The sequence below is a fragment of the Anolis sagrei genome, chromosome 1 (genome assembly GCF_037176765.1).
Source record: "Anolis sagrei isolate rAnoSag1 chromosome 1, rAnoSag1.mat, whole genome shotgun sequence".
In the NCBI taxonomy this organism is placed as follows: Eukaryota; Metazoa; Chordata; class Lepidosauria; order Squamata; family Dactyloidae; genus Anolis; species Anolis sagrei.
Window position 1 is genome coordinate 37,595,717 of NC_090021.1, and position 26,212 is coordinate 37,621,928.

At 42.7% G+C, this 26,212-nt stretch overlaps 1 protein-coding gene across 1 annotated transcript in view; it reads right to left on the reverse strand.

Moving 5' to 3' along the window:
* Window positions 1-21,405, reverse strand: part of DUSP10 (dual specificity phosphatase 10) — a 63,321-nt gene extending 41,916 nt beyond the window's left edge. The window contains exons 1-2 of the mRNA XM_060754221.2: window positions 21,260-21,405; window positions 16,244-17,085 (exon numbers count right to left, since the gene is read on the reverse strand). Of these exons, the coding sequence (XP_060610204.1) occupies window positions 16,244-17,042 (799 nt within the window). The 5' untranslated portion in view covers window positions 17,043-17,085; window positions 21,260-21,405. The remainder of the gene's footprint in view (window positions 1-16,243; window positions 17,086-21,259) is intronic.
* Window positions 21,406-26,212: the final 4,807 nt, after the last annotated feature.

The window sequence follows — 26,212 nt, forward strand, 5'->3', positions numbered from 1 at the left end:
GCACAAATGGAGGGCAAAAGAGAGAAATGTGCCAAGAGGAAGACATGTCAAGCCAACCCCTACCAGGACCGCTTTCCACCTGGAAGCCGATGTCCTCTGCAGGAGAACATGCAGCTCAAGAATAGGGCTCCACAGTCACCTATGTACCCATCGCCAGGACAACGCACTTGGAGGACAGTCTTACTCAGACAACAAGGGATTGCCTAAGTAAGTACACTCACAGGTAAGGAAAAGAAAAGGAAGATATTTACAGAGCAAATTCTGAACTGCAAATGCTCATCATAACGGTATCCCTATCCATGGTCCCCAAATGCTGTTAATTGTGTTGCTCCTTCTCCCTCTCTTTCTCTCCCTCCCTCATTCTCATGGAGCACTCCGAGAAAAAGACACCATTTCATACTTGTTTCTCAAGTTCCTACCCAAAATTTCCCATTAAGTCCCCAATCCATAATAAGGATAGCAGACAACCATAAGAAGGCCTATCTAACACAGAACAAAAGGAAATGCCAAAACAGTCAAGTCTCAGTATCAACAGATTCTACATCCACAGTGTTAAAATGTTTTTGGAAAAATCCAAAAGGCAAACTTCATTTTGCCATTTTATATAAAGAATATCATGTTACTATGCAATATAATGGGAACAGAGCATCATTGATTTGATATCCACAGGAGGGTCTTGAAACCAAACCCCAGTGGATAGCAAAGGCCCACTGTACTTGCCTAAGATAGAGACGTTAGTTGAATCTCTTGTTCCAGCAAGACGTGGCCTTTTAAATCAAGTTCAGAATGCATTACGTTATACAGATACAGTGACAGTGATAGTCATTAGGATAAAATGCTATGCTCTCACCACTTTAATTTGGAATGTGTGTTTTGATAGTCATTTCACAAGCATATTCCATTTAAAAATGAAAGAAGCAATCAAGTATTCGGTGGAGGAAAATGAATGTTCAGAGCAATGTTTTAACATTACTAAACCTGGACAGGGCTTAGAAGGTGGAGAGACAGCCAACCTCAGTAGGATGTAGAAAAGCACAAAGTGGCACATGGTTAGTGTTACCGTGGGTAAGAAGAAGACATAGAAGCTCCTAAGATGCCAAGTAATGGTACATGTGATCCTTTAATAAGCAGTTTCCTGGATGGCTATAAGCACACCAGGATGAACAGCCAACCTATATGTTCTGCTCAATGGCAAGGAAGTTTTTGTCACATACAGATTCAATCTGAAATGTTGGGATGTAGCAAAACTCTCCACATTCTTATACTTAAGACTACCTAGATCATCTGTAGCATTCTGAAAAAAAATATGGACAACTTGATGTGATTATGTTAAAAAGTGAACATTAAAACTAGATTATGTGGTATCAACACAGTTCACTACACACCCTCATAAACTACTGAATTCTCTCTAGCAGAGAATTTTAAGCACTTAAGTCATTACAATTCAAGAATTCCATAGGATAGGCCTATGACAGTTAAAGTGGTATCAAACTGCTGTAACTGTGCAGTTTTAATCAACACAGAGAATAGCTGCATAGTCACTCATAATTATACCACATTCATTGACAAAAATCACAGAGCAACAGAACACAGAAAATTAGTACAACTCTTGACTTCACTAATTAAAGTACCATCTTTGACCAACTTGGTGTTCTCCAGATGTGATGTACCTCAGATCTTACCATCATGACATATAGCAGTGGTTCCTTACCTGTGGTCTGTGGATTACCAGTGAGCAGATGGCGACTACTGGATGGCATATTTTCTGTATCAGAAACTAAATCTGATGTGGTCTATTCAATGCAATTTTCTTTATCAGCACTCCAAATAACCAAACTGAATCTAAAGTTGACCAAAAACTGATTGGTAACCCTTTTGGTACTAATGTTGGAGAGTAGTCTCTGTTGAAATGCTCCCTGTTCAAATGGTCCCTGGTCAAAAAAGGTTGGCAACCACTGACCTATAGGGTCAATGACAACAGTTTGGATGATGGGGATTGCATGCCAACCCATCTGGTAGATTTTTTTGTGTCAGGAGCAACCTGAGAAACTGCAAATTGCTTCTGGTGTGAGAGAATTCGCCATCTGCAAGGATGTTGCCCAGGGGACACCCAGATGTTTTACTATCCTATGGGAGATTTCTCTCATGTCCCTGCATGGGAAGCTGGAGGTGACAGAAAGGAATTCACCCTGCTCCCTGGATTCGAACCGCCAACCTTTCGGTCAGCAGTGCTGCCAGCACAAGAGTTTAACCCACTGCGCCACCAAGGGCAAATACTGTGAGGGGAAAGCTAATGCTGATAGCCTGAAATCTGAACTAGAGATAGTTATATGCTCTACTATTAGGCTATGCTACTGTTTTGCATCTGCACTGAGTATTTGATTCAGATATACAGAAAGGTTAGTAGAAAATAATTGTTACTTAATAGGAAAAATAGATAGACAGATGCACACACTGGAAGGAAAGAATAGCTAATATGTTTATTTAAAATTGCTGTTTAAATTTAAGTTAAATCTTTCATTAAAAGCCTTGAGATGGAGAGTCAAATATTGTCCACAATTTTACCCTCCCTGCCCCTGTTTTGAGCTTTTGAAAGAAATAGCTGCATTAATTTTTCAATATCATTTTTTACTAAACCCTTCAAGAACATTGTGATTGCTTTCCCTTTCCTTTATAATTGCATCTCCTTCCCCCTCTCATTTCTTCACGGATTCCCATGTGGATCCCTTAACATGATCCATCCAACTAGAACTACTCCTGAATAAGTGTCCTGAATTTAACAGTGCAATTCCCAAACCCTGAAAACTAACGAAAAACAAAATCTTAAAACAATTAAGACAAAATGTAGACCTATGCCTCCAACGTAATCATTTTTCTTCTCCTGTAAAATTTTAATATTTTTGCCTGATGAAGAAGCCTGTGGAGCTTTAAATTCTTGATGTGTGTTATGTTTTGTTTTGTTTTTTTAAAAAGGTTTGCCCAATAAATTTACCATTTTTGGTGCAATTTGTTATATTTTGTTGCATAGCAAACACAGCTTCCATAAATATGTTAACAACAAGCAAGAAATAGTTTTGCAAAAAGAGAACTAAGCTTTGAATAAAGAATCAGATGTCAAGTGTAAAACTTGCTGGCTCTTTAGCACTGCTTCTCATTTAATTAATTAATCTCATTTCTGGAATTCAATTCATGATGAAATTCCAACATAAGTCAATTGATTTAGTTTAAAAATCAATTTAATTAAGGTGCCCTTTTTATTAGAAACATTATTCCTAGAACAACGGCCTAAATATCCTAAAGGGACCAGGTTTGATTTCAGAAGCCAAGTAGAGTCAGTCCTTGTTAGTGCTTGAATGGGGGACCACTAATGAATACCAGACTGTATTCCAGCAGAAGAAACTGGCAAAAACACTTTGGGGTATTCATTACCTAAGGAAACACTATGAAATTCATTAGGTTGCCATAAGTCAACCAGTAACTTGAAGTCACATATATACAGTACATACACAACTACTTAGTCACTAGCACATTGTATTGAGCCTTGGCTCCTGCATTCAGAATGCACACAGATGCTGAAAAGTGCCAAGACATCAGACTTGGTAATACCTCCAATATAAGGACTTACAGCAGAGTTCCTTTTAGGAGAGAGATTCCTTATCCCTTCAATTACAGTTCGGACTGCTCTCCAGTTCCATGTAAGTTGGAGAGAGAGGATGATCCCTTCAAAATAGACTTCTGACTCTGTTCTTCCAGTTCTTCTAAGAAGAAGAGGAAGGACAGAGTCGGAGCTGTATTTGAAGGGATCAAGGGCGAATAGTAAATTAACACCCTACATTATCAGCTTGTTTGGCCTTGAAAGTGTGTAGCTCAGCAAGGTCTGCCAAACATGTCTACTGATCACCCATATTGGAAAGTGCATAAACAGAAGCTACTTTAATAGGCTTTCCCATGAGATTTCATCATTGTGTTTACTTTCTTTCCACAGAAAGAGTATACTGCGCCTAATAACTTGCCAGCCTCCTTCTGATAAGGACTGGTCCTTCATGTAAGAAACCAGCTTTGTGTAGCATCTTTGTATGTACACAGGAGAGACACAATACAAAATGTATAGTTGTCTTCCCCATATCTAAGTGATAGTATATCAATAAACAGAATAATACACAAATATTTTGTAGACCCTTTGCAATCATAGGCCCCTTTCACACAAGTGTGTAAAATCCACATTGAACTAGATTATATGACAATGTGGACTCAGATAACTCAATTCAAAACATTATTTACCTCGATATTCTGGGTAAAATGGCTGTGTGGAAAGGAACATAATCATTCACCTGCCATATCTCCCAGTGGCACAATGGGTTGGCAGGGTTGAAGGTCAGAGGTTCAAATCCGGGGAGAGCACGGATGAGCTCCTTCTGTCAGCTCCAGCTCCCAATGAGGGGACACGAGAGAAGCCTTCCACAAGGTTGGTCAAACAGCTAGGCGTCCTCTGGGCAACATCCTTGCAGACAACCAATTCTCTCACACTAGAAGCGACTTGACTGCAAGTCGTTCCTGACAAGAAAAAAATATCTCCTACCATGTGGTCAGTTCTCCAAGTTGTTTTATTTTTCTTTCTTCTGTACTCATCAATATTCCTCTTTAACCTCATCTAGCATCCCATATACAACCATGTTGAATATTAACCATAGTCCCTCTTAACTAGAGATGCAGAAATCTTGCCAATTTTGTTTTATTATGTTGGAATATTTTTAACTTCAAGTTCTTTATACAGTAAGATTTACAAATGTTGGCACAAATTCTTCAAAAAATGAATGGAGACTAAATTCTTCCTCATTGGCATGAATTAAAATTTCCCGCTTCAAGAGAGGGCCATGTTGCTCCTGCCTGACACATAGATGTTAAAGTTGTTGAACTAGTCAGAATCAAAGACATAGACACCTGCTACCATAACTTAAAACACAGATATTCAAACTCTGATTTTAAAATACAGTAGAGTCTCGCTTATTCAACCTTCACTCATCCAATGTTCTGTATTATCCAACACAGTCTGCCTCCTGCCCAGATCCACAGCTGTTGCAATACATTGTGATGTTTTGGTGCTAAATTCATAAATACAGTAATTACTACATAATGTTATTATGTATTGAACTGCTTTTTCTGTTACTTTGGTGTAAAACATGATGTTTTGGTGCTTAATTTGTAAAATCATAGCATAATTTGATGTTTAATAGGCTTTTCCTTAATCCCTCCTTATTATCCAACATTTTCGTTTATCCAATGTTCTGCTGGACTGTTTATGTTGGATAGGTGAAACTCTATTGTATTAAGTCATCTAAACCCCAAGCCTGGATGGTGACTGTCTGTGTATCAGCCCCTCCTGCATTCAGTTTTTTTAAAATCTAAATTTATTTCTATCCTAAATACAAATAGGTTTGAAACATTTGGTAAATATTTATCAAAAATATACTGAAATAACCCCTTTCATTTTCAACCCAGGGAGACTATAATGCAAGGCTATCACGGGGTTTTCTTGGCCAAATTTGTTCAGAATAGATTTGCCATTGCTTTCCTCTGAGGTTGGGAGTGTATGACTTGCCCAGTAGTTTTTATGGTTGAGCTGGGATTTGATTTATGGTGTCCAGAGTTAAAACAATATGCAATACTGGCTCCTACTATCAATCACATTTGGCAAAACAGTGTGCCATGCTTAAAGGAGAGTATCAACCAGTACTAACAGGTTGGGTCAGATGCTGATGTAAGCACAAAATCATAGTTAAGGCTAATCAAATCATGGTGGCAACTTCATTATCTGCTACCAAGAGAGGAAGGAGGGCATAGCCAATTTCAGTCCCTGCACTGTGCTCCAGCAAAGTGGCAGTTGGTAAACTAACGTAGTCTTGAAAGTTCATAGATGACAAATACTGCCACAGACTCAACATACAGAGCAACACCAGAGTTAATAAACTAAGATGACAAATTGGTTTTTTTAAAAAAAATATTAAGAAAGCTGGTTTTTCAAGAAATGTGCTGTCCTTTTACTAACATCACAGCATAGATTACTCTCTTTAGTTCTATATCTAGAGCAGGAGGGAGAAAAGCATGATGTTCTAAGAAAGGAATCCACTTGAGAAACTGGTTTTGTTTGTGTGGGGTATTTTTCTTTTTGTAAAAAGATTTTCACAAGGCCCAACTGTTCTTTAGAATGAAAAAGTGGGGAGACCTAATCAAAAGGAAATATACTAGGAACAGTTGCAAGCACTGCTAGGCTGACTCAGTCCAAAAGTACAGCTAGCTGGTTGGCACGTTGACTTTGACACCCAACCACCTCTTATTCTTCTGTTTCTTACAAAGAGTTGTCATTCACAATTCATATCAGATCTCATAAGACCACAACATTAAAAGAATAATTCCACATCTAGGGATATGATAATCTCTCAGACTGATTTTAATCAAATCTCAGTTATACTTTTTTTCTGTCCCTAGGTATCCTCCCTGCCTTTGATGTGAGCATATATTTATTCATTTTATCTTATTTCTTCATTTTCCATATTGACTAAAGTATGTTGGTGCATATTTTTCTTCAAGTGATTTTGCCTCCATGACTACCCTTTGAACTTGCTTACACTGCCATTTAATGCCCATTCTTGAAGTCTGCCATTGCTACTATCTCTTTGGATTTCCACATTTGTTCTCACAATGCTAATTAAGTTAATGTGGTCAGCAAATCAGAGTTTTTTTTTTCATGTCAGGAGTGACTTGAGAAACTGCAAGTCACTTTTGGTGTGAGAGAATTGGCCGTCTGCAAGGACATTGCCCAGGGAACACCTGGATGTTTTGATGTTTTACCATCCTTGTGGGAGGCTTCTCTCATGTCCCCGCATGGGGAGCCAGAGCTGACAGAGGAAACTCATCTGCGCTCTCCCCGCATTCGAACCTGTGACCTGTCGGTCTTCAGTCCTGCCGGCACAAGGGTTTAACCCACTGCACTACCGGGGGCTCCAGTAAAATAAGATGTTTTTAAAAAGCGGGTTTTTTTTAAACATATCAGATTAAAAACCACTTTAAAAGTAGAAATTAGATGTAGATTCCTCTGCTTACATCACTTCCTTTGTGATCATGACCCATGGGCAATGAAATTAAACCAATTGGATTAATATCTCAAGGCCATCAACAGAGAGAAAGGATCAGGACAAGACAAAGTAGACTAACAGGGCAATCTAAAATCACAGTGGAGAATAGAATCGAATAACTTTATTCTCATTGCACAACAAAATTAAATGCTTTCCCCAGCACGCATCACAAAACATCCCGCCACACTCCCATCACCACTGCATAGCCCTCAATGCCACATCAATGCGAAGCCATGGAGTTCAATATAGTTCCAGCTCTAGGACAAAAGCTGACTCTCTGTTTGTCCTTGCTTTTGTCACCCTGTACTGTCTGCCAGATGATAATAATTTTAAAAAAATAGAATATGCTGGTTGAGATGGATCCCCAATGATTTTTGAGCTTTCCTAAGGCTGTGGAACCTATAAAGTTATTTTAAAGACAGGAGAAGGCAACCAATAATTCTCTGACCCTTTGGAGCATCTTCCTACCTGCCACTGTGTAGTTGCCAAACTACACACAGATGCAGTAGGTTAGGACACTCTGTATAGCACTGCAGTAAAAAGTCACCAGCAGTTTTCAGTTGTTAGTTACATAGGGCCCTTCCACATAGCCACATAACCCAGAATATCAAGGCAGATAATCCACATTATCTGCTTTGAACTGGATTAGCTAAGTCCACACTGCCATATAATCCAGTTCAAAGCAGATAATGTGGATTTTATATAGTTGTGTGGAAGGGGCCTTAGCAGTCTCAAGTAGTGTAGGCATGGGAAAGATGGAGAGTTCTCCTGGGGTCTAAAGGAGCAATCATATAAGGGGTAGGCTGTAAGGGTAAGTTTGGGGCATGGGCAGGAAAAAAGGGATGTCAGATTCTTGGTCTTCCAATCTTCTTTGTTGTGATTTCTTTTTAAAACTGTTATTGTTTTTTCACCTTATTTCATCTCTACTTTTTGTTTTCTCTGCAGGTTGATCTTCTTTGTTGTTAGAGACCTATATTTTTATTTTTAAATTTTACTTAAATAAGGTAGTCTTTGAACGGTTTCCATCCCTACACTGCGACCCATGCTTCCCCCTATTCTTTTCCCTTCTTACTTGCTGAATTATTTTATCAATATGTATGTTAGAAAATGTTTTAAAATATTTATCAAAAAGAAGTCTCAGACCTCTTAACCAATGCTGCTTTATGAGTGTTCCTCCTTAACAGTGACACCCAGGAACTTAAAACTGGCCACCTTCTCCACTTGGTCCCTGTTTATGACTGAGGACTGGATTCCATCTGAAATACAAAGTTTCACTTGGAAATATCAACATAAAAAATCAGTTTATTAGGAGAAAGAGTCTGTGTGCTTATATTACATCATCTCCCCCAGGGCGCTGCCTATCATACCTGTCTTACAAGGGCAACAAGACTCAAGAAATATTTAGTGCCTGTTTACCTTATAAGAATGGGACTATAAAGTATTCCACAAATTTGTAACCATTTACAGGTCAACATGTTATCTATCAACACTGCAACCAAGTTGCACAATGGCCAGAATCCAGAATGAAGCCACGCTGCTGGCACCTGTCCTTTTCAATACAGCATCCCACAAAGTAGATACGGACAGGCTCCTCTAGAACTAAACATGGGTTCCAAGGTCCAGCAGCCAGCACACACATTTGGCTCAAATCAACATAGACAGTTCTCATGTTTTGGGATCATTTCATATATAAACAAATAGGCGTGTTAACCTAAATATACATTATAACCTCTCATGAGCCATTCCAAAAGATTCTCTGAAAAAAGTTCTTGTTTTAAAAATGGAGTCTCAGTCTCCAAATCAGATACAAGACTGGGGTTCAAATCTACACACAACAGGCAGCCAAGAGAAAATAACTTCTCTTCAGGTCTAAGTTACCTGACATAATAATTGCCTTTGCTGAGAAAAAGAGATAGAAAGAACATGTTAATGTGGGATTCCTAGGGCAATATTTCTCAGAGTGTGGAAAATCTACTTTTTTTTTTCAACTACAGATCCCACAATTCCCAACTATAACTGGTCACACTGTCTGATATCTGAGACTTGCAGTTTAAAAGGTACACTTTCCCAGCTTAAATTTTCATCCCCCGGATGGTTTGGACTTCTAAGGACCAGAATCCTTCACCACTGGCCATGCTGGCTGTGGCTCCTAGGCAATGAAGTTCCAGCATATTTTGAAGGACCAAAAGTTGAGAGCCATTGCCCATCTTCAAGGAAGGGCAAACATGTGGGAGACATCATTAATGAATCCATACTTTCAAGCATGTTTTCCAAAGGATATGTTCTAAACGTATCTTAACAAAAAAAAGTTGATTTTGTAAGCATTGCTACATTTCTGTACACTTAAAAACACTCACACGACACATGCCAGCAGAAAGCACCAGACGTCTGGAACAGGAATATATATTTGTTGGAGGTCACCAGCCAGAGATGTAAATTAAGCCTGTAATTTAATCCGGGTGGGAGGGTGGGGCTGTACTCTGATCAATTTCTCCTCTATGTGACACTGTACCACTGAAATGGCAACAGAGCCGCCTGCTTTAACAGGCAGCACCAAACATGGAGAACATGGCACTGGATCATTGGGGAGGGAGGAGGGAGTTGGAGAGGGACAGACTTGGATGGGGCAGTTAGCAACCAATGTTTACAAACATAAACCAGGGAAGATCAGATGGGCCAGCCATAAATTATGACAAGATCGCAGTTGAGCCAGGGTCTCACTCAACATAAAAAGCAAGGGAGGCTTTATAGCCCAGCTTCAGTTTTAGTTCCATCTCTAAAAACAAAAATTGCATCACATGCAGAGCATTAAGACCTACTGAAGCATGATGGAAAAAATTCCATCTGACAAGTGAAATTGAATAACAAACACCTCTCCCTCTCTCTCCATTTCTCTTTTCTCTTTCTTCTTCTCTCTCTCCATTTCTGCTCCCACATCCTCCCCCCCTTGCCCCCCACTGCAAGTAAACAGATGCTGAAGCGCACAGCTTGATTCTAACCCATATCCCTGGTCCAGCTCAACACTTCCAAACAAGGTTGGGATAAGAAAGGGGGATTAATTTGTTGTTCTTTACCAGTAATGGCCATTTTTAAAAAGACAGAGAGAGGAAAGAGATGTTGCCAGTGTTTTTTTAACAGCTACTATTCATTCTTTCTCCACACATCCCCAGATGCCATCATTTAGTTTAAAAGAAATTTTAAAAATCCCTGCTGTTATTAATCCCTTGATCTCTACCCACATTTTTTTTCCTAGCTGGCAGAAGAGGAGGAAAAAGTAATAATCTCTCCCCCCCCCCCCCCAACTTCTCAAACTTAAATCTAACTGCTTAATGCTTTGGGCTAATTTTAAAACACCTAGCTTCAGAACAGGGCTAACGTAGCTTTTTCTGGGTGATGTTTGGGATTGCAAATGATGCAATTGGACTTGGCAACCTAAGAGGCAACTCAACTTTAGTATCTTATACTCCATGGAGCCTTTTTGCCCCTTAAGGGTTTGGACTTCTTGTGATATTTCAGACATCATATACACTTTCTACTGAAATCCCTGTTCTTTGGAACCTTAATATGCCAAGAGGCCCAGAAAAACATGGGCTTAAAGATATTATATATTGTTGGGTCACTTTTGAGACTATGAAAATTGTTTGGAGAAAATCATCCATTTGAGAAGCAGTTAACACCTGCTATTATCTGTCACCTAGATTCTCAAAGCATGGTCCTACTTGTTCTTCCTAAGCTAAAGACGCAAACCACTAAAACAATGCAATGAACTTGTCCTGGCCTCAGCTGAAACTAAATATAGTGGGATTCTTAGCTGGTACAACTTTTAGTAATTAGGACTCCAGTTGCTCATGCATAAGCTCCATATGTTTATGTCTAATAAAAGACTGCCCCTGTTTTGCTTGTCAGGGGAGACATTTATTTAGTACACATATATAACACTCTTTCACCAGAAAACTCAAAGTGGAAGTATTTAAAAGTTTTGCTAAAAGAATTCAAGCATGGACTAAGGCTATTTGGATGAAGGGTCAGATGTTACATCTGCAAGGTATAAAGGTCAGAGGTAGATTGGGGGTGGTTAGCCTTCCAGATGTGAGATTTCTTGGGATTGGCAGTCCAACCACAACTGGAGGATCAGACATTGAGCACCTCATTTTAGATGTTTACCCAGGGGACCAAAAATGCCCATGCACAGCTTCCTTTTCTCTCCCCAAACCCCACACAGTAAATTCTTCTGAATAAATGAGAAGATCTGGAAGGCAACAAACCATGTCCAAAGTGAGATGAAACAGTTTATTTAATATTCTTACATAATACGCAACATGTGTGGTATGAGGGAGGGAAGGAAGAAAGGAAAGCAAGCAAGCAAGCTAAGCTTGGGAAAGTTTCTTTCAGAAACACGACTTCTAGAATCCCATAGCTATGCCGGTTGGGGTATTTGAGAAGCTGGAGTTAAAAACAGCAGCTTTTCCAAGCACACCAGACCCCTCAAACACATTTTTCATCAGTGCTTGAAGTGTGAAAAGATATAATATGAAACACAAAGGGGCAACTTCCAGAGGTCACAATGCCAATTGAATCTCTGAGATCATTTTACTTTCCATCTCAGAAAACACTGACACTCCTTAGAAAGGCTCCTTGTGTATTCTGGAAGTGACTAGATATCACTTATAGTTTGGTAAAAAAAATAATCCTGGTATAAAACAGTTGGGGAGGATGCAACAAAATTCAACACACACCACATAAGGATATGGGGTGTTATTTCTCATTTTAGGCCCAAAAAATAAAAAAACAGAGGCAGAGACCCTTTAGGGTACAAAAACAGTTATGGGGAGCTACATGCAACTTGTGGTCCATTGTTTGTCCACCGTTGCAAAGCGGTCTGGCTTGCTTTGAAACAAGGCTATCCCACTAGTTTGTTTGGTTGTTTTTTTTTTTTTTCATTCCCACTTTCAACACTTCCTCTTATGGTCAGTTTCCATGTTCTATTTCAGAAGTCAGTGCAGAGAAAGCTACAAAAAGTAAATACATGCCACGGACTGTATAGAAAGACAGAGATGAACATTAAACAATGTTTTATGGAGTGTTTGAAATAGAGGGACATTTTTATTTTCTTTGGTAGCTTCCCTAGCAATTGTTTTTCAGAAAACTATAGATGTAGGGCCTTTAAAGTCAAAATCGACCTAAAGTGAAGAGGGTTGTGGATTTTATTCAGCACTCCTCTGCTTCTCCATCCCATAATTTATAGGAATCCTATCTCATACTTTTAATCCCCTCTTGCAGATGGATTTTTTAAAAAAAAAACCCTAAAAAAACCCAAGTAGTTGAGGAGAAAGGAGAATCTTGACAAAAGACAGTGTTTTGATGGTGGTTTATGCACAAAAGCACTAGGGAAAAATGGTAGCAATTCCAATGGCAAAGCTAAGAAGAACTAAACACAAAATAAAGTTTCTTTGGGATTTTATGTCACATTGTGTCCTCATCCTGAAAATGAAAATGTTGTGTTCATGAAGAAAGAAGACTTTAGAGATCTGAGAGCCTTTCCCAATTCGTGGGCCTGGTCCTTCTTCTCTTGTCCTTAGAGTGAAGAGAAGTTATCCCAGAGTGAGAGCACTGCCTTGAAGTGTGTGTGTGTTGGCTTCATTGGTTAGACTTGGTGGTGTTTTTATTTAAATTGCATACTCTGAGTAACCATGGTCGATGCTTAACATCATCAGAAAAAGTCAGACTTCTGAGGCTTCACAAGGTGTCATCCCTAGATCTTTGTTTTGGGTTCTGATACCTCTGGTCCTGGAATAGGCTTGACCTGACAACCCTAGAGAATGGAGATGTAAGTTTAGAGCCCTACATAACATTGAACTCTGCTCAAGGGTTACTCATGGAAACAAACAACAGGAAGGTTACTCAGCCACAAGTTTAATGCATGAGGAGTGCACAGCCCCTCCCAACCAATCATGAGAGACAGAACATATGAATCCATGGAAGCTCCAGTGCAGCATCTGGAAAATTTTCACTATAACTCCCAGAATCTCTCAGCCAACAGTACCAGCTGCCATGCTGGCTGGAAGAGCCTAGGAGTTGTCATCCAAGTTAGTTATTTTCCAAACTCAGCTCATGTGTAATCATGAACCTTGATTACCCAGAGTCCTTAATTGCATGTGGAGTTTCTAGTAATATCCAACTTTCTCCACTATAGAGGTTTGTTACAATTACAAGAGAAGTATTGAGGAGACAAATAAGCTAGAGGACACGGATATCTGTAAAGTCTTCAGAGAGCTGGGGGGGGGGGGGCAGCAGTACAATCCTATGTGTCTTTTCAGAAGTCAGAGACAATGAGATTGACTGTCAGATAATTGGATATACGATGATGAATATTAAAAACTCAATTTAACAGTTTTACACTAAATCTATGCCTTGAGATAAATAAACCATTCCACACCAAATAATGATGGGAATGTCCTCCAAGTACTATATAAAAACATGGGGAAATATCATAGAAGGTGGTTTTTCACAAAGACAGACCACTGTTATCTAACAAAGACATTAATTATCTAGTTGTGGTCATACATTCAGCTGTCCTGCTTTGGAGCCCACTATTAAAATGATGAGGCTACTAAGTGCTGGATTTTCATGGTGGTGATCCCCAGCTATACAAATTCCCTACTGGCTCCTTTGAGCTTACTTGCTTCAGTACAGGTCTTTGATATTATCCCTGGAGATTTTCCTTGATAATGTGAAAGGTTTGTGAAATTCAAAGTAGGTTTCATCTTGGTAATCATCACCTATTGTATCATAATCTTCTCTACACTGCTTTGTAAGGACATGGTTTTAGGAAGTAGCTTATGGATACTGAAAATGAACTTCAGCTAGGAGCAGTTCTCCAGAGTTTAGGTCATATCTTCTTCAGCCCTGCTACTCAATAACCTTCACCTAGATATGAAACTGGGATCTCTAAGTTACAACATGTGCTTTACTACTTCTCCTTAAGACAACAGTAGCCAACCACGTGCCCACCCTATCTCTTGGACTACACATAATTCTTAAAATAATAATATAGACTGATGTTTGGGAAAATCTGGCTGTGTAGGTATTGGGATTGGGAGGCTTTTACCCACAAGCAAGAATTTGGTCTGTCAATGAAATTGTCCTTCACTTCCAAATATTTGCTGTGTTCCCATTATTTTTGTAACTCTGTTTCCCTCATTTCTTTAGGTTTTTAAAATTAATTCTAAATATTTCACTAAAGTTTTAAGTTATTGCAATGGCTAGAAATTTGGGCACTGGAGTAAAATGTTAAGGGGGCAGAATTCTTATTTATTACATCCCTGGGGGAGAATAACTAAAACCTTCTAATGGTCATTATCTTGCTTATCCTTGCCCTTCAGAAAGAGGTGATATATCAGATTTTCAACCTTTGATTAACCCTTGCTCATACTTCTATATTACAGGAACACAGGAACCTGCTTTAAACTGAGTCAGGCCATTACTCCATCCAACTCAATACATGGTCTACGCTGGCCAATTTTGGCTTCAGAGAATGGTGCCCCCTAATCTCCAGTATCTTTCTAGGGCGCCAAAAAGTGAACTCTGGACACTCTGATTACTTAAAATGTGGTGTAGCCTTGAACTATTGTTCTTTCCCCAACCATTCAACCCTGTACATTCATTATATTCTACTAGATAGTTACCTGATCAAAAGAAACAACAACCTAAAATGACACATGAAATGTGTTTATTCACCTTTCCTACCAACAGATCTTAATCTAGATTAATTGAATTTTATTTATTACACAACAATCCATTGATAAATATCAGGTCTCATTAAAATACATAGAATATTGCTACTATCAGTTCTAGGTAGCAGATCAGCAAAACCCTGTGCTGCCCCAATATTAAATCAGTTTCATTGTTATTACAGTCAACACTGACAGACACCATATATCTAACAAACCAGGAAATTCAACCACATTAGACTGCACTAAAGAGGTGTCACCCACTATAACATCCCACCTTCAAACAAATCGATGTAACCATACTAGGTTCAACAGAGGTTTGCAGCACTTGCATAACCAATGTTCGCTCAACCACAGCTGGCCCCACCCATATACATACCCATCACAGTGGACTAACTACACTAGCAGGATAATTTTAAGAACATTCATCAAGTAGAGCAGGAAAAAAAGAATTGAATATTTGATACTAAATTGAACAGCCTTCCTGGTTGTTAGCTGTGCTGGATTTTTTTTTTTTTTAAAAATGTAAAAGCAAAATTTTGTACAACATGGCTAGCCATATCTATACAAAATTTTGGATTTCTGAATTGTACTCTGTGAGCCACTCCTAACCAGGGAAAATAAAACAAAAGCTTAAAATGAACCAGGAAGTTCCTTCTACAAAAAAACAAATGTGCCAATCATAGTTATGGCTTGACTTCTGTTATTGGCTGCAAACAGAGTTAGGATGGAGCAGCCTAGTTCCTCACAAAACAATTGTGTGACCAAATCCCCTTCCCCTGGAGATGCCCATGCCTCTGGGTATATTAGCATTACCTAAGTTGACTTCTATTGATTTTGGACCTTGGGCACATTCTCAAATCGATTTCTGGCACTGCAAATATCAGGGTTACCATACTGTTTTCCACTTGACTTACAAGAGATTTCAAGTTATTGCTTACTGCCAAGGACTCTAAATTATCATGGGTTTTTTTTCTATTTTATTTCTCAACATGGAAATTTTTCATTTGTTTCTGTCAAATAGTATATCTGTGTAAATCACAATATTGTGAAACAAGAAGCCTATTACCACCACAAGATCCAGACATTATATGTTAACAATCCATCCTGAGAAGAGTTCTACGAAACTCAAAGGCATACTTGCCATCTTATGAAAGCTTATTAGTCCAAAGGAACGACACTGTGTTAAACGCAACTACATTATCATTAAATAAACTAAAAAGAAACATCAAAATCTCATTCTCCTTTATATATTCTCTCCTCTGTTTATGAAGTGATATAACAATCTCTAAAGTATTTACCTTTTGTTGGCATGATAAAACAAGCCTTCATAACACTATAAAGATCAGGGAAAGTAGCAGAAAAAATGGTTATAAATACCTTTTAGAACCAAAGGTTCCTTGCCTTCTCGCTTAAGAGACTCCAGCACTATGTGCAATGGCTGCGAAGGTATTACTCTGCTTGGCTCATTGGTATTCTCATCATAAACAACTATTTCTTTGGAAAAGATCCTCTTGAAGGAGTCCTTGCCTTCTCGGCAAGAGATCAAGTCCAAGACAGTGATCTTGCCCTGCTGAAGCCTCCTCCGGCTTATCTTATCAGAGCAATTGATGTGAACAGCTCCCTGAATGTGGCTCTTGTTGTATTCCATGAAAGGCCGACAATCAATGATCACAGGCCCTTGATGGCTTTTGGTACATTTGGTCATTTTTTTAGCCAGGTCATTGGGGTAGATTATTTTGATGCTAGCCAAGGGTTTTGTTGGGCCTGAGACAGGGCTCCCTACTCCAGTTGAGGGACTCAAAGTGCCAGAGTTCTCATTGTTGTTGACCATTTGGTTCGCAGGGCACGTGGTCGAGGTTCCTACGTTGGCAGAAGTGCTGCTGGTGCTGGCTTGTGTTTGGGCCTGATTGTCCTTGTCGTACGTTGCCACAGTGCAGCAACTGGCGCTGCTGCATCCACAACTCAGGGAGCGGGCAGAGCCGTTGGATGAGGGCATATACGTGAGATTAGCAGCCTTGAGGGACACGACAGCGGTGCTAAGGAGACTCACGTGGCTCTCGCTGGTGGAAGAGGCGGGTTCAAGGTAGCTGGAGTCTAAGGAAAGGTTGAGATCCTGAGGTCTTACAGGCCTGGAGAGTGCCACTACTACCCTGTCGTCTAGTGGAGATGGAGGCATGAGGAGGCTGAGAATGGCAAGTCAAAAGAAACTCAATCTCTCTCTGTTGAAAAGGAAAAACAGCCATCAGAACCACCACAAGAATAATAGGTATTTCATGATGTATAGATTTCAGCCTTAAACCTGGATAGCATTAAGATGGGGAAAAACATGGCCCTCCAGATGTTGTTGTATTGCACCAAGCCCTAGATAGCTTGGCAGAAATCAGGGATTATGAGGGTATCACTGATCAATATCTGGAAGGCCACGGATTCTCCCAATCTTTCCCAACACAGTTAATCCAAGAGCTCTTTTTGCATAACACCAACTGAAATGGAGGAATTTTGACTATCTATTGTTCCTTGGCCTAGAACAGGAGTGTTATATCTGTGCCACTTTCTAAAACAGATCATAGAATACTAACTACAAAAATGTGTGAGAAGTTCACCCATTTCAACTTCCCCACTAAGGTAATCTACAACAGGGAATGTGATGCACAGGGAAAGCATATACTTTTGTGCAAATTCCACTGCTTAAGTATCACAGCTTGCATTGAAGTGAAAAGAGAAGCTTTGTAGTTCTTGCAACAGCAAAGTTATGCTTGAGTATAAGCAAGCAATGCACTGTGAAGTCTCAAAAGCCATAAGAGCCGCTGAATAAGCTTTCTCCAGAGTGGAGGGCTTCAGTGACCTGGATAGCTTCTTGCCCTCCCCTTCCAACAGGAAAAAAGTTGCAAAATAGTAAACATTATATAACAAGCTATGCAAAAGAGGAGAGATTATGCAGATTTAATTCACATAATCTATACACATTGCAGAATTAATTATTTGCAGTTTCAGTCATCTGGGTTTTCTTTTAAATGTATAGGCCTGAGAAGAATAACCTAATTAATCTACATGGTAGTAGGGGAAACAAGGAAAGAGCCTGCAGAACAGATAGCATCAAACAATCCCAGCAAAAAAGATCAGTTTGCTTGCACTCTAAGAGAATGAATTCCATCATACAAAAGATATTTCCCCTGAGTATTTTACTGCCTTCTGCAAATGATGGCTCTAAAACTACCAGTTTGTTGCTAACAACGCAGGGCAATACACAGAATCATAGAGTTGGAAGAGACCTCATGGGCCATCCTGTCCAAACCCCTGCCAAGAAGCAGGGAAATTGCATTCAAAGCACCCCCAACAGATGGCCATCCAGCCTCTGTTTAAAAGCCTCCAAAGAAAGAGCCTCCACCACACTCGGGGGCAGAGAGTTCCACTGCTGAACAGCTCTCACAGTGAGGAAGTTCTTCCTAATGTTCTGGACAGGGAGTATGTTATAACTTTCCCCCTAGCAAGCCATTTTCAAAAACTGATGGTTTTGTTTTGGTATTTGTTGTGAGTCGCCCTGAGTTCCCTTCGGGGTGAGAAGGGCAGGATATAAATGCAGTAAATAAATAATATTATAAACATCCTCAAAAAGATCTCCACTAAACACAAACTGAAAAGAACAAGGGGATAAGAAACAGATGATGCCTTGCATCCCTCCTGAGCAGAAGGGTTATTTTAGAACGGCACTTTCTTTAGATGCTAACACCACCATCCAACACTGACAGCTCAGGAAGATCCAAGTGTTAAGAAAAATCCTACTTTTTACCTTCTTGTTGCTCACACCTTACATGTGGTAGGCAGCAAGAGAATATTCTCCCCACCAAAAATCTGAGATCCCTTCTATGGTTAGAAGCTCTCCCTTTCCACCCATTCACTATGAAAGGTATTTGTTTATGGCAGCATTTAGTGCTATAACATTAAATTGACATTTGGCATAGTCCAATTGAGGTCAGTCAAATGACTATTTTTTTTTCCAAAAAAAGGCATTACATCATCCGCTCGATATCTTAAGGTTGATATACTAAACAAATGATCCAAAATGACATTTTCACTGAACTGAAAGGAACTTATGTTTGAATAAGCTTGCTTGGCTTGAAGCAGGATCGACTACCAGATAGCATAGAAAATTAAAGCAGAGTTGTTATTGCTTCTCCCATCGGAACGTGTGAGGTCCCCATTCATAACATAAGAAGCTCAACCTAATTAAAAAGAATGTGATTTTTTAAAGTGATCCAAACCCTCTGTGTTTTAAAGGGATGTGAATCCCTTCTGATATTGTACTTTTCAATAATTCGACAAGGAACTGGTAAAAGAACCTCAGAGTATTCCTTGCCTAAGAAAACCTAATGAATGCATGGGATTGCCATGAGTTGAAAGGCAATTTGAAGGCAAATACAAGCAAATCTTATATTGTTGAAGGCTTTCATGGCCGGAATCACTGGGTTGTTGTGAGTTTTCTGGGCTGTATGGCTATGTTCCCAGAAGCATTCTCTCTTGATGTTTTGCCTGCATCTATGACAGGCACCCTCAGAGGTTGTAAGGTCTGTTGGAAACTAGAAAAATTGGGTTTATATATCTCTGGAAACAAACATATCTTGTTTCCAATCTTTTAAGATGGAACATTATCAGAAGACAACAAGCAGGGATCACCAATGCTTTTGTAATTAGGAGCATATATAGGTTGAACATCATCATTATACATTTGGGCTGGCAATGTAGAATAATAGTTCTGACCCATTTGGGGAGAAACTGCCTCACAGTTTCATACAAGGTAAGGGACCCTGAAACACAGAAAATGAGTTCTGCTCCATTTATGAGTTATTTCTACTTATGTTGACAGGCTGGAATGTGTCCAGAGGAGGGCGACTAAAATGATCAAGGGTCTGGAGAACAAGCCCTATGAGGAGTGGCTTAAAGAGCTGGGCATGTTTAGACTGCAGAAGAGAAGGCTGAGAGGAGACGTTGGCCATGTATAAATATGTCAGGGGAAGTCATAGGGAGGAGAGAGCAGAATTGTTTTCTGCTGCCCTAGAGACTAGGACAGTGGTTCTCAACCTGTGGGTCCCCAGCTGTTTTGGCCTGCAACTCCCAGAAATCCCAGCCAGTTTACCAGGATTTCTGGGAGTTGGAGGCCAAAACATCTGGGAACCCACAGGTTGAGAACCACTGGACTAGGACATGGAACAATGCTTTCAAACTACTAGAAAGGAGATTCCATCTGAATATTAGGAAGAACTTCCTGACTGTGAAAGCTGTTCAGCAGTGGAACTCTCTGCCCCGGAGTGTGTTGGAGGCTCCTTCTTTGGAGACTTTTAAACAGAGGCTGGATGGCCATCTGTCAGGGGTGCTTTGAATGTGATTTTCCTGCTTCTTGATAGGGGGTTGGACTGGATGGCCCACGAGGTCTCTTCCAATTCTATGATTCTGTTTTGAGAGACTGGCAAATCTCTCCCAGTTCCCTCTTTCTGTGACACATACACAGAGGAACCTCAAAAACCAAAACAAAACAGAAGGAGGGATATAAAAGCTAAGAGGAAGGAGGATGGAATGGAATAGTACAAAAACCTTCCTTGAAATTAACGCAGCGAAGAGCAGTTACTTTTGTAACTCAATCACGTGTGGCACCAGGAAGACCAGAGACCTTGCTCAAACCTCCTACCAAGCCTGTCTGGCGGCCGGATAAGATCAACCATTCAGGCAAGCAAAGGATATTTGGGGAGATCTGCATCTCTGCAGCAGCAGCACCGGGCATATCTTTCCAGCCAAGCCATGAAGTCAGGAGTTGCTTGTTTATGTTGGGCTTGTTTTTAAAAGGATCCCAGCCAACAACAACAAGAAGGTCAGCCTTTTCTGGCTTCACAGCCTGTTGGGGATCTTGACCAAAAAGGGCAAGGAGCTTTTCAGACCTGGAAAAGCAGGATCTATATATAACCCTTCCTTGTGTGTGTGTGTATATATATATATTGGGGAGATATATAACAAATATATACACACACAAGGAAGGGATGCTGATCCTCCAAACCCCGTTTGCCTTCCTCCTCCTCCTCAAATACTGCAGCAATTCTGAACAAGGGAGGGAAAAATCAAGAAAAGGGAAATGGGCGCGAGTTTAGACTTGGAGGTGCATCTACACCGCAGAATTAACGCAGTTAGATACCGCTTTAACTGCAATGACTCCATGCTATGGAATCCTGGGGTTTGTAGTTGAATACTTTTGGCAGTGAGGACTAAAGAGCTTGTTTACACCCCCAATGATCCCAAACTGCGTTAGTTCTCCAGTGTAGATGCACCCAGAGAAAGAAGGACGCAGCAGTAAATTGGCTCTATTGAAATACCTATTCTAAGGAGCCCCAAAGTTGCCCCACTTACTTCATAAAGCAAGCTCTCTCTTCCGCACCTGGCGCTCGGCGACGGCTATCGATTTACGCATCCAGCCCCCCATTCACTCGCCTTCATTGATCTCCCGCTGCAACATACTTTCTCTTTTTTGCCACCACTGTAAATGTAAGGTTGGGGAAAGGGGCGGGGCGAGAGGAGGGACAGGCGGCGCGTCAGGCCAATCAGGGCTCGCATTCGGAGGCCGCTCGGGCCCCCCGCGCGGGGAGGACGCCGATTGGCGGAGAGAGGGCGAAGGGGCGGGGCCTTCTCCTTTTGGCCGCTGAAGGGACAGCTCGGGTCGCCCTCCGCCGCGGAGGGAATGATGTCATCGGCGGCCAATCAGAAGCTCTGGAGAAGAGCCGCGACAGCTGCTATATTGACATGTCGATTGAGAGCCGGAGGAGGAGGTTGACTCTTCCCTGCGCGGAGTTGTCAATGGCCAGCGAGCAGAAAATAGCCCTCGTTAACTTTCCTGAGCGGAACTCTTTCCACCTCGGAGAAGGGAAAAGGCGTCCTGCTCTCTCTCTCTCTCTCTCTCTCTCTGCCTCGCTCCCTTCCCCCAACGCTCCCTTTAAGGCGCCTTTCCCCTCTCTTTTCCATGAATGAATGGATCCGTGAATGAATCATGTAGCCCACAAGCAGGACGGGCCCTAGGTAATTTTCAATGGTAAGCAAACATTATTTTGGCGCCCCCCCCCAAAAAAAAGAAACACCAATTAGTGAAAATTAAAGGTAGAGCAGCCCCCTTCTCCTCCAGGGTCTTCCTCCTCCTCCTCTCCATTTGGAGGTGCTCAAACCGAGTAGGAGCAGCACAGAGTAGGAGCAGCAGCAGCAGCAGCGAGGTCCCCCCCCCCCCTCCAGGGTCTTCCTCCTCCTCCTCTCCATTTGGTGGTGCTTAAACCGAGAGGAGGAGGAGGAGGAAGAGCCCAGAGGAGAAGGGGGGAAGACCTTGCTGCTGCTGCTGTGGGCCACCCTCCTCTTCTCGCCCCCTTCGAGGCCTTGCCTCGAAGGGGACGACAAGAGGGTGGCACAGAGTAGGAGCAGCAGCAGCAGCAGCGAGGTCTCCCCCCTCCCCTTCTCCTCCAGGGTCTTCCTCCTCCTCCTCTCCATTTGGTGGTGCTTAAACCGAGAGGAGGAGGAGGAGGAAGAGCCCAGAGGAGAAGGGGGGAAGACCCCGCTGCTGCTGCTCTGGGCCACCCCCCTCTTCTTGCCCCCGTCGAGGCAAGGCAAGGCCTCGAAGGGGGCGAGAAGAGGAGGGTGGCACAGAGCAGGAGCAGCAGCAGCAGCGAGGTCTCCCCCTCCCCTCCAGGGTCTTCCTCCTCCTCCTCTCCATTTGAAGGTGTTTAAACCGAGAAGAGGAGGAGGAAGAGCCCAGAGGAGAAGGAGAAGGGGGGAAGACCTTGCTGCTGCTGCTGTGGGCCACCCTCCTCTTCTCACCCCCTTCGAGGCCTTGCCTCGAAGGGGGCGACAAGAGGGTGGCACAGAGCAGGAGCAGCAGCAGCAGCAGCGAGGTCTCCTCCCCCCCTTCTCCTCCAGGGTCTTCCTCCTCCTCCTCTCCATTTGGTGGTGCTGAAACCGAGAGGAGGAGGAGGAGGAGGAAGAGCCCAGAGGAGAAGGAGAAGGGGGGAAGACCCCGCTGCTGCTGCTCTGGGCCACCCTCCTCTTCTTGCCCCCGTCGAGGCAAAGCAAGGCCTCGAAGGGGGCGAGAAGAGGAGGGTGGCACAGAGCAGGAGCAGCAGCAGCAGCAGCGAGGTCTCCCCCCCTTCTCCTCCAGGGTCTTCCTCCTCCTCCTCTCCATTTGGTGGTGCTTAAACCGAGAGGAGGAGGAGGAGGAAGAGCCCAGAGGAGAAGGGGGGAAGACCCCGCTGCTGCTGCTCTGGGCCACCCCCCTCTTCTTGCCCCCGTCGAGGCAAGGCAAGGCCTCGAAGGGGGCGAGAAGAGGAGGGTGGCACAGAGCAGGAGCAGCAGCAGCAGCGAGGTCTCCCCCTCCCCTCCAGGGTCTTAAACCGAGGTGGTGGTGCTTAAACCGAGAGGAGGAGGAGGAGGAAGAGCCCAGAGGAGAAGGGGGGAAGACCCCGCTGCTGCTGCTCTGGGCCACCCTCTTCTTGCCCCCGTCGAGGCAAGGCAAGGCCTCGAAGGGGGCGAGAAGAGGGTGGCTCAGAGCAGGAGCAGCAGCAGCGAGGTCTCCCCCCCTCCCTCCTCCAGGGTCTTCCTCCTCCTCCTCTCCATTTGGTGGTGCTTAAACCGAGAGGAGGAGGAGGAGGAAGAGCCCAGAGGAGAAGGGGGGAAGACCCCGCTGCTGCTGCTCTGGGCCACCCTCTTCTTGCCCCCGTCGAGGCAAGGCAAGGCCTCGAAGGGGGCGAGAAGAGGAGGGTGGCATAGAGCAGGAGCAGCAGCAGCAGCAGCGAGGTCTCCCCCCCCCCCCCCTCCTCCAGGGTCTTCCTCCTCCTCCTCTCCATTTGGAGGTGCTTAAACCGAGAGGAGGAGGAGGAGGAAGAGCCCAGAGGAGAAGGGGGGAAGACCTTGCTGCTGCTGCTCTGGGCCACCCTCCTCTCCTCGCCCCCTTCGAGGCCTTGCCTCGAAGGGGCGACAAGAGGGTGGCTCAGAGCAGGAGCAGCAGCAGCGAGGTCTCCCCCCCTCCCTCCTCCAGGGTCTTCCTCCTCCTCCTCTCCATTTGGAGGTGCCTAACCCAAGAGGAGGAGGAAGAAGAGCCCAGAGGAGAAGGAGATGGCAAAGCCTCACTGCTGCCGCACACTCCTCTCGCCACTCTACAAGGTGCACGGGGCATGAGAGGAGGCAAAGGCATGCACCTTTTTCTTCTCCCTCGCGCGCCTTTCCTGCCTCTGCCACTGAGAAAGGCAAGTGCAGGGCAAGAGAGGGAGGGCAGAGGCGCGCGCCTTTCCCTTGCCCCATGCCCTTCTTTTCTGCCTACTCCAGCCGCTGCCCCCACCACCGGTGCTGCTCATGGGCCTAGGCCCAATTGGAGGGGCATTTAGGGAGGCGCCTCAGCGCCCCTGGGAAAAACAACGTGTTCCGCAGTCGCTTACCTCGAGTAATGGATGAACCCCCCCTGCCCACAAGATATTTCCTCTTCCCCCCCCCCCCCCACACACACACACAGTGGCAAAAAATGTGAATGGTGTGAAGAGATTTGGATTTAGCCAACTGGTGCCACTCAGGAGATGTCAGGCAAAAGATGTCAACATTATAGTTTGCACAACTTCTTTTTCGAGGGAAAAAAAACCCTGCCATCATAAGCTTCACTGTTTGGGACTCGAAAAATAATAATAATCGTCATAATGATAATGGTTAACAACTGAGAGAACATATCTGATACAGCAAAAGGAGCAGCACCAGGAAACTACAGGCCGATAACATGTCTGCCCAGTCTGTGTAAACTACTGACTGGCACCTGACAGAATTCAAGATTATCTTGAAGAAAAGAACATCTTGCCCAATGAACAGAAAGGCAACAAACGGAAAAGCAGGAGCACAAAAGACTAGTTATTAATTGACGAAATGATTTTGAAGAACTGCAAAAACCAAATAACTAATCTTCACATGACGTGGATTGACTCACTCCCACACAGTTGGATCATCAAGTGCCTAGACACCATCGGGATTTGTAAAAACATTGGCACTTTTATTGAAAATAGATTTTTTTTGGTCGTGTCAGGAGTGTCCTGTTGTGAGAGAATTGGCCATCTGCAAGGATGTTGCCCAGGGGATGCCCAGATGATTTTGATGTTTTATCATCCTTGTGGGAGGCTTCTCTCATATCTCCGCATGAGGAGCTGGAGCTGATAGAGGGAGCTCATCCACCTCTCCCCGGATTCGAACCTGCGACTGTCAGTCTTCAGCCCTGCCAGCACAGGGCTTTAACCCACTGCTCCACCGGGGGCTCTTAAACTACACTGTTTGTTGGAAATGAAAACTATGGTCTTGTCAACATCAGGAGAGGAATTTTCCAGGGAGACTCATTGTTCCCACTGCTTTTCATCCTTGCCATGACCCCTCTGTCAACAATCTTACTTCAGCTATCAAATGTCTAAGAAATCTCACAAAATTTCACATCTGCTGTACATGGATGACCTGAAGCTGTATGGGAAAACCAAAACTGAAATCCAGTCTCTGACTAACACTGTCTGAATCTTTAGCACTAATATCACTTTGGAGTTTGGTTTGGACAAATGTTCAACAGTGGCACTGAAGAAGGGGAAAATCACTGAAAGTGAGGGCATAAATATTATTTATTATTAATTTTATTTATTTACAGTATTTCTACCCGTCTCATCTCTACCCCCGAAGGGGGACTCAGGGCAGCTTACATTTAGTAACAATACAATATACCCAATGGCCAAGCGATAAAGTGTGTGCCCAGCCAGAGGCCTATAAATATCTGGGCTTACTACAGCTGGACAACATCAAACATAACATGTGAAAACTGTTGTCAGCAAAGAATACATTCAAAGTGTCAGAATATTTCTCAAAAGCAAGCTCAATGGAGGCAATACCATCAAGGCCATAAACACCTAGGCCATACCTGTCATAAGATACACTGCTGGCATCAGAAACTGGACACAGGCAGAACTGGACAATTCGGGCAGAAAAACAAGAAAACTCATGACCATTCATAATTCACTACATTCTTGCAGTGATGTTGACCGGCTCTATCTGCCTAGAAAGTCTGGGGGCAGAGGACTTTTACAAGTAAAACTAGCAGTCAAAGAAGAAAAACACGCCCTGGCAGAATATGTCAAGGAAAGCCAAGAACCTGCTTTAATTGAAGTCAATTATTGGAAACTTCTCAAAGCACAGCAGACAAAGAACCAGTACAAGAAAACTGCACTACAAACAAGAACTGACAGCTGACACAACAAAGCATTACATGGGCAGTTCCTTGACAAAATTGAAGTAAAAGTTGACAAGGTGAAGACCTGGTTA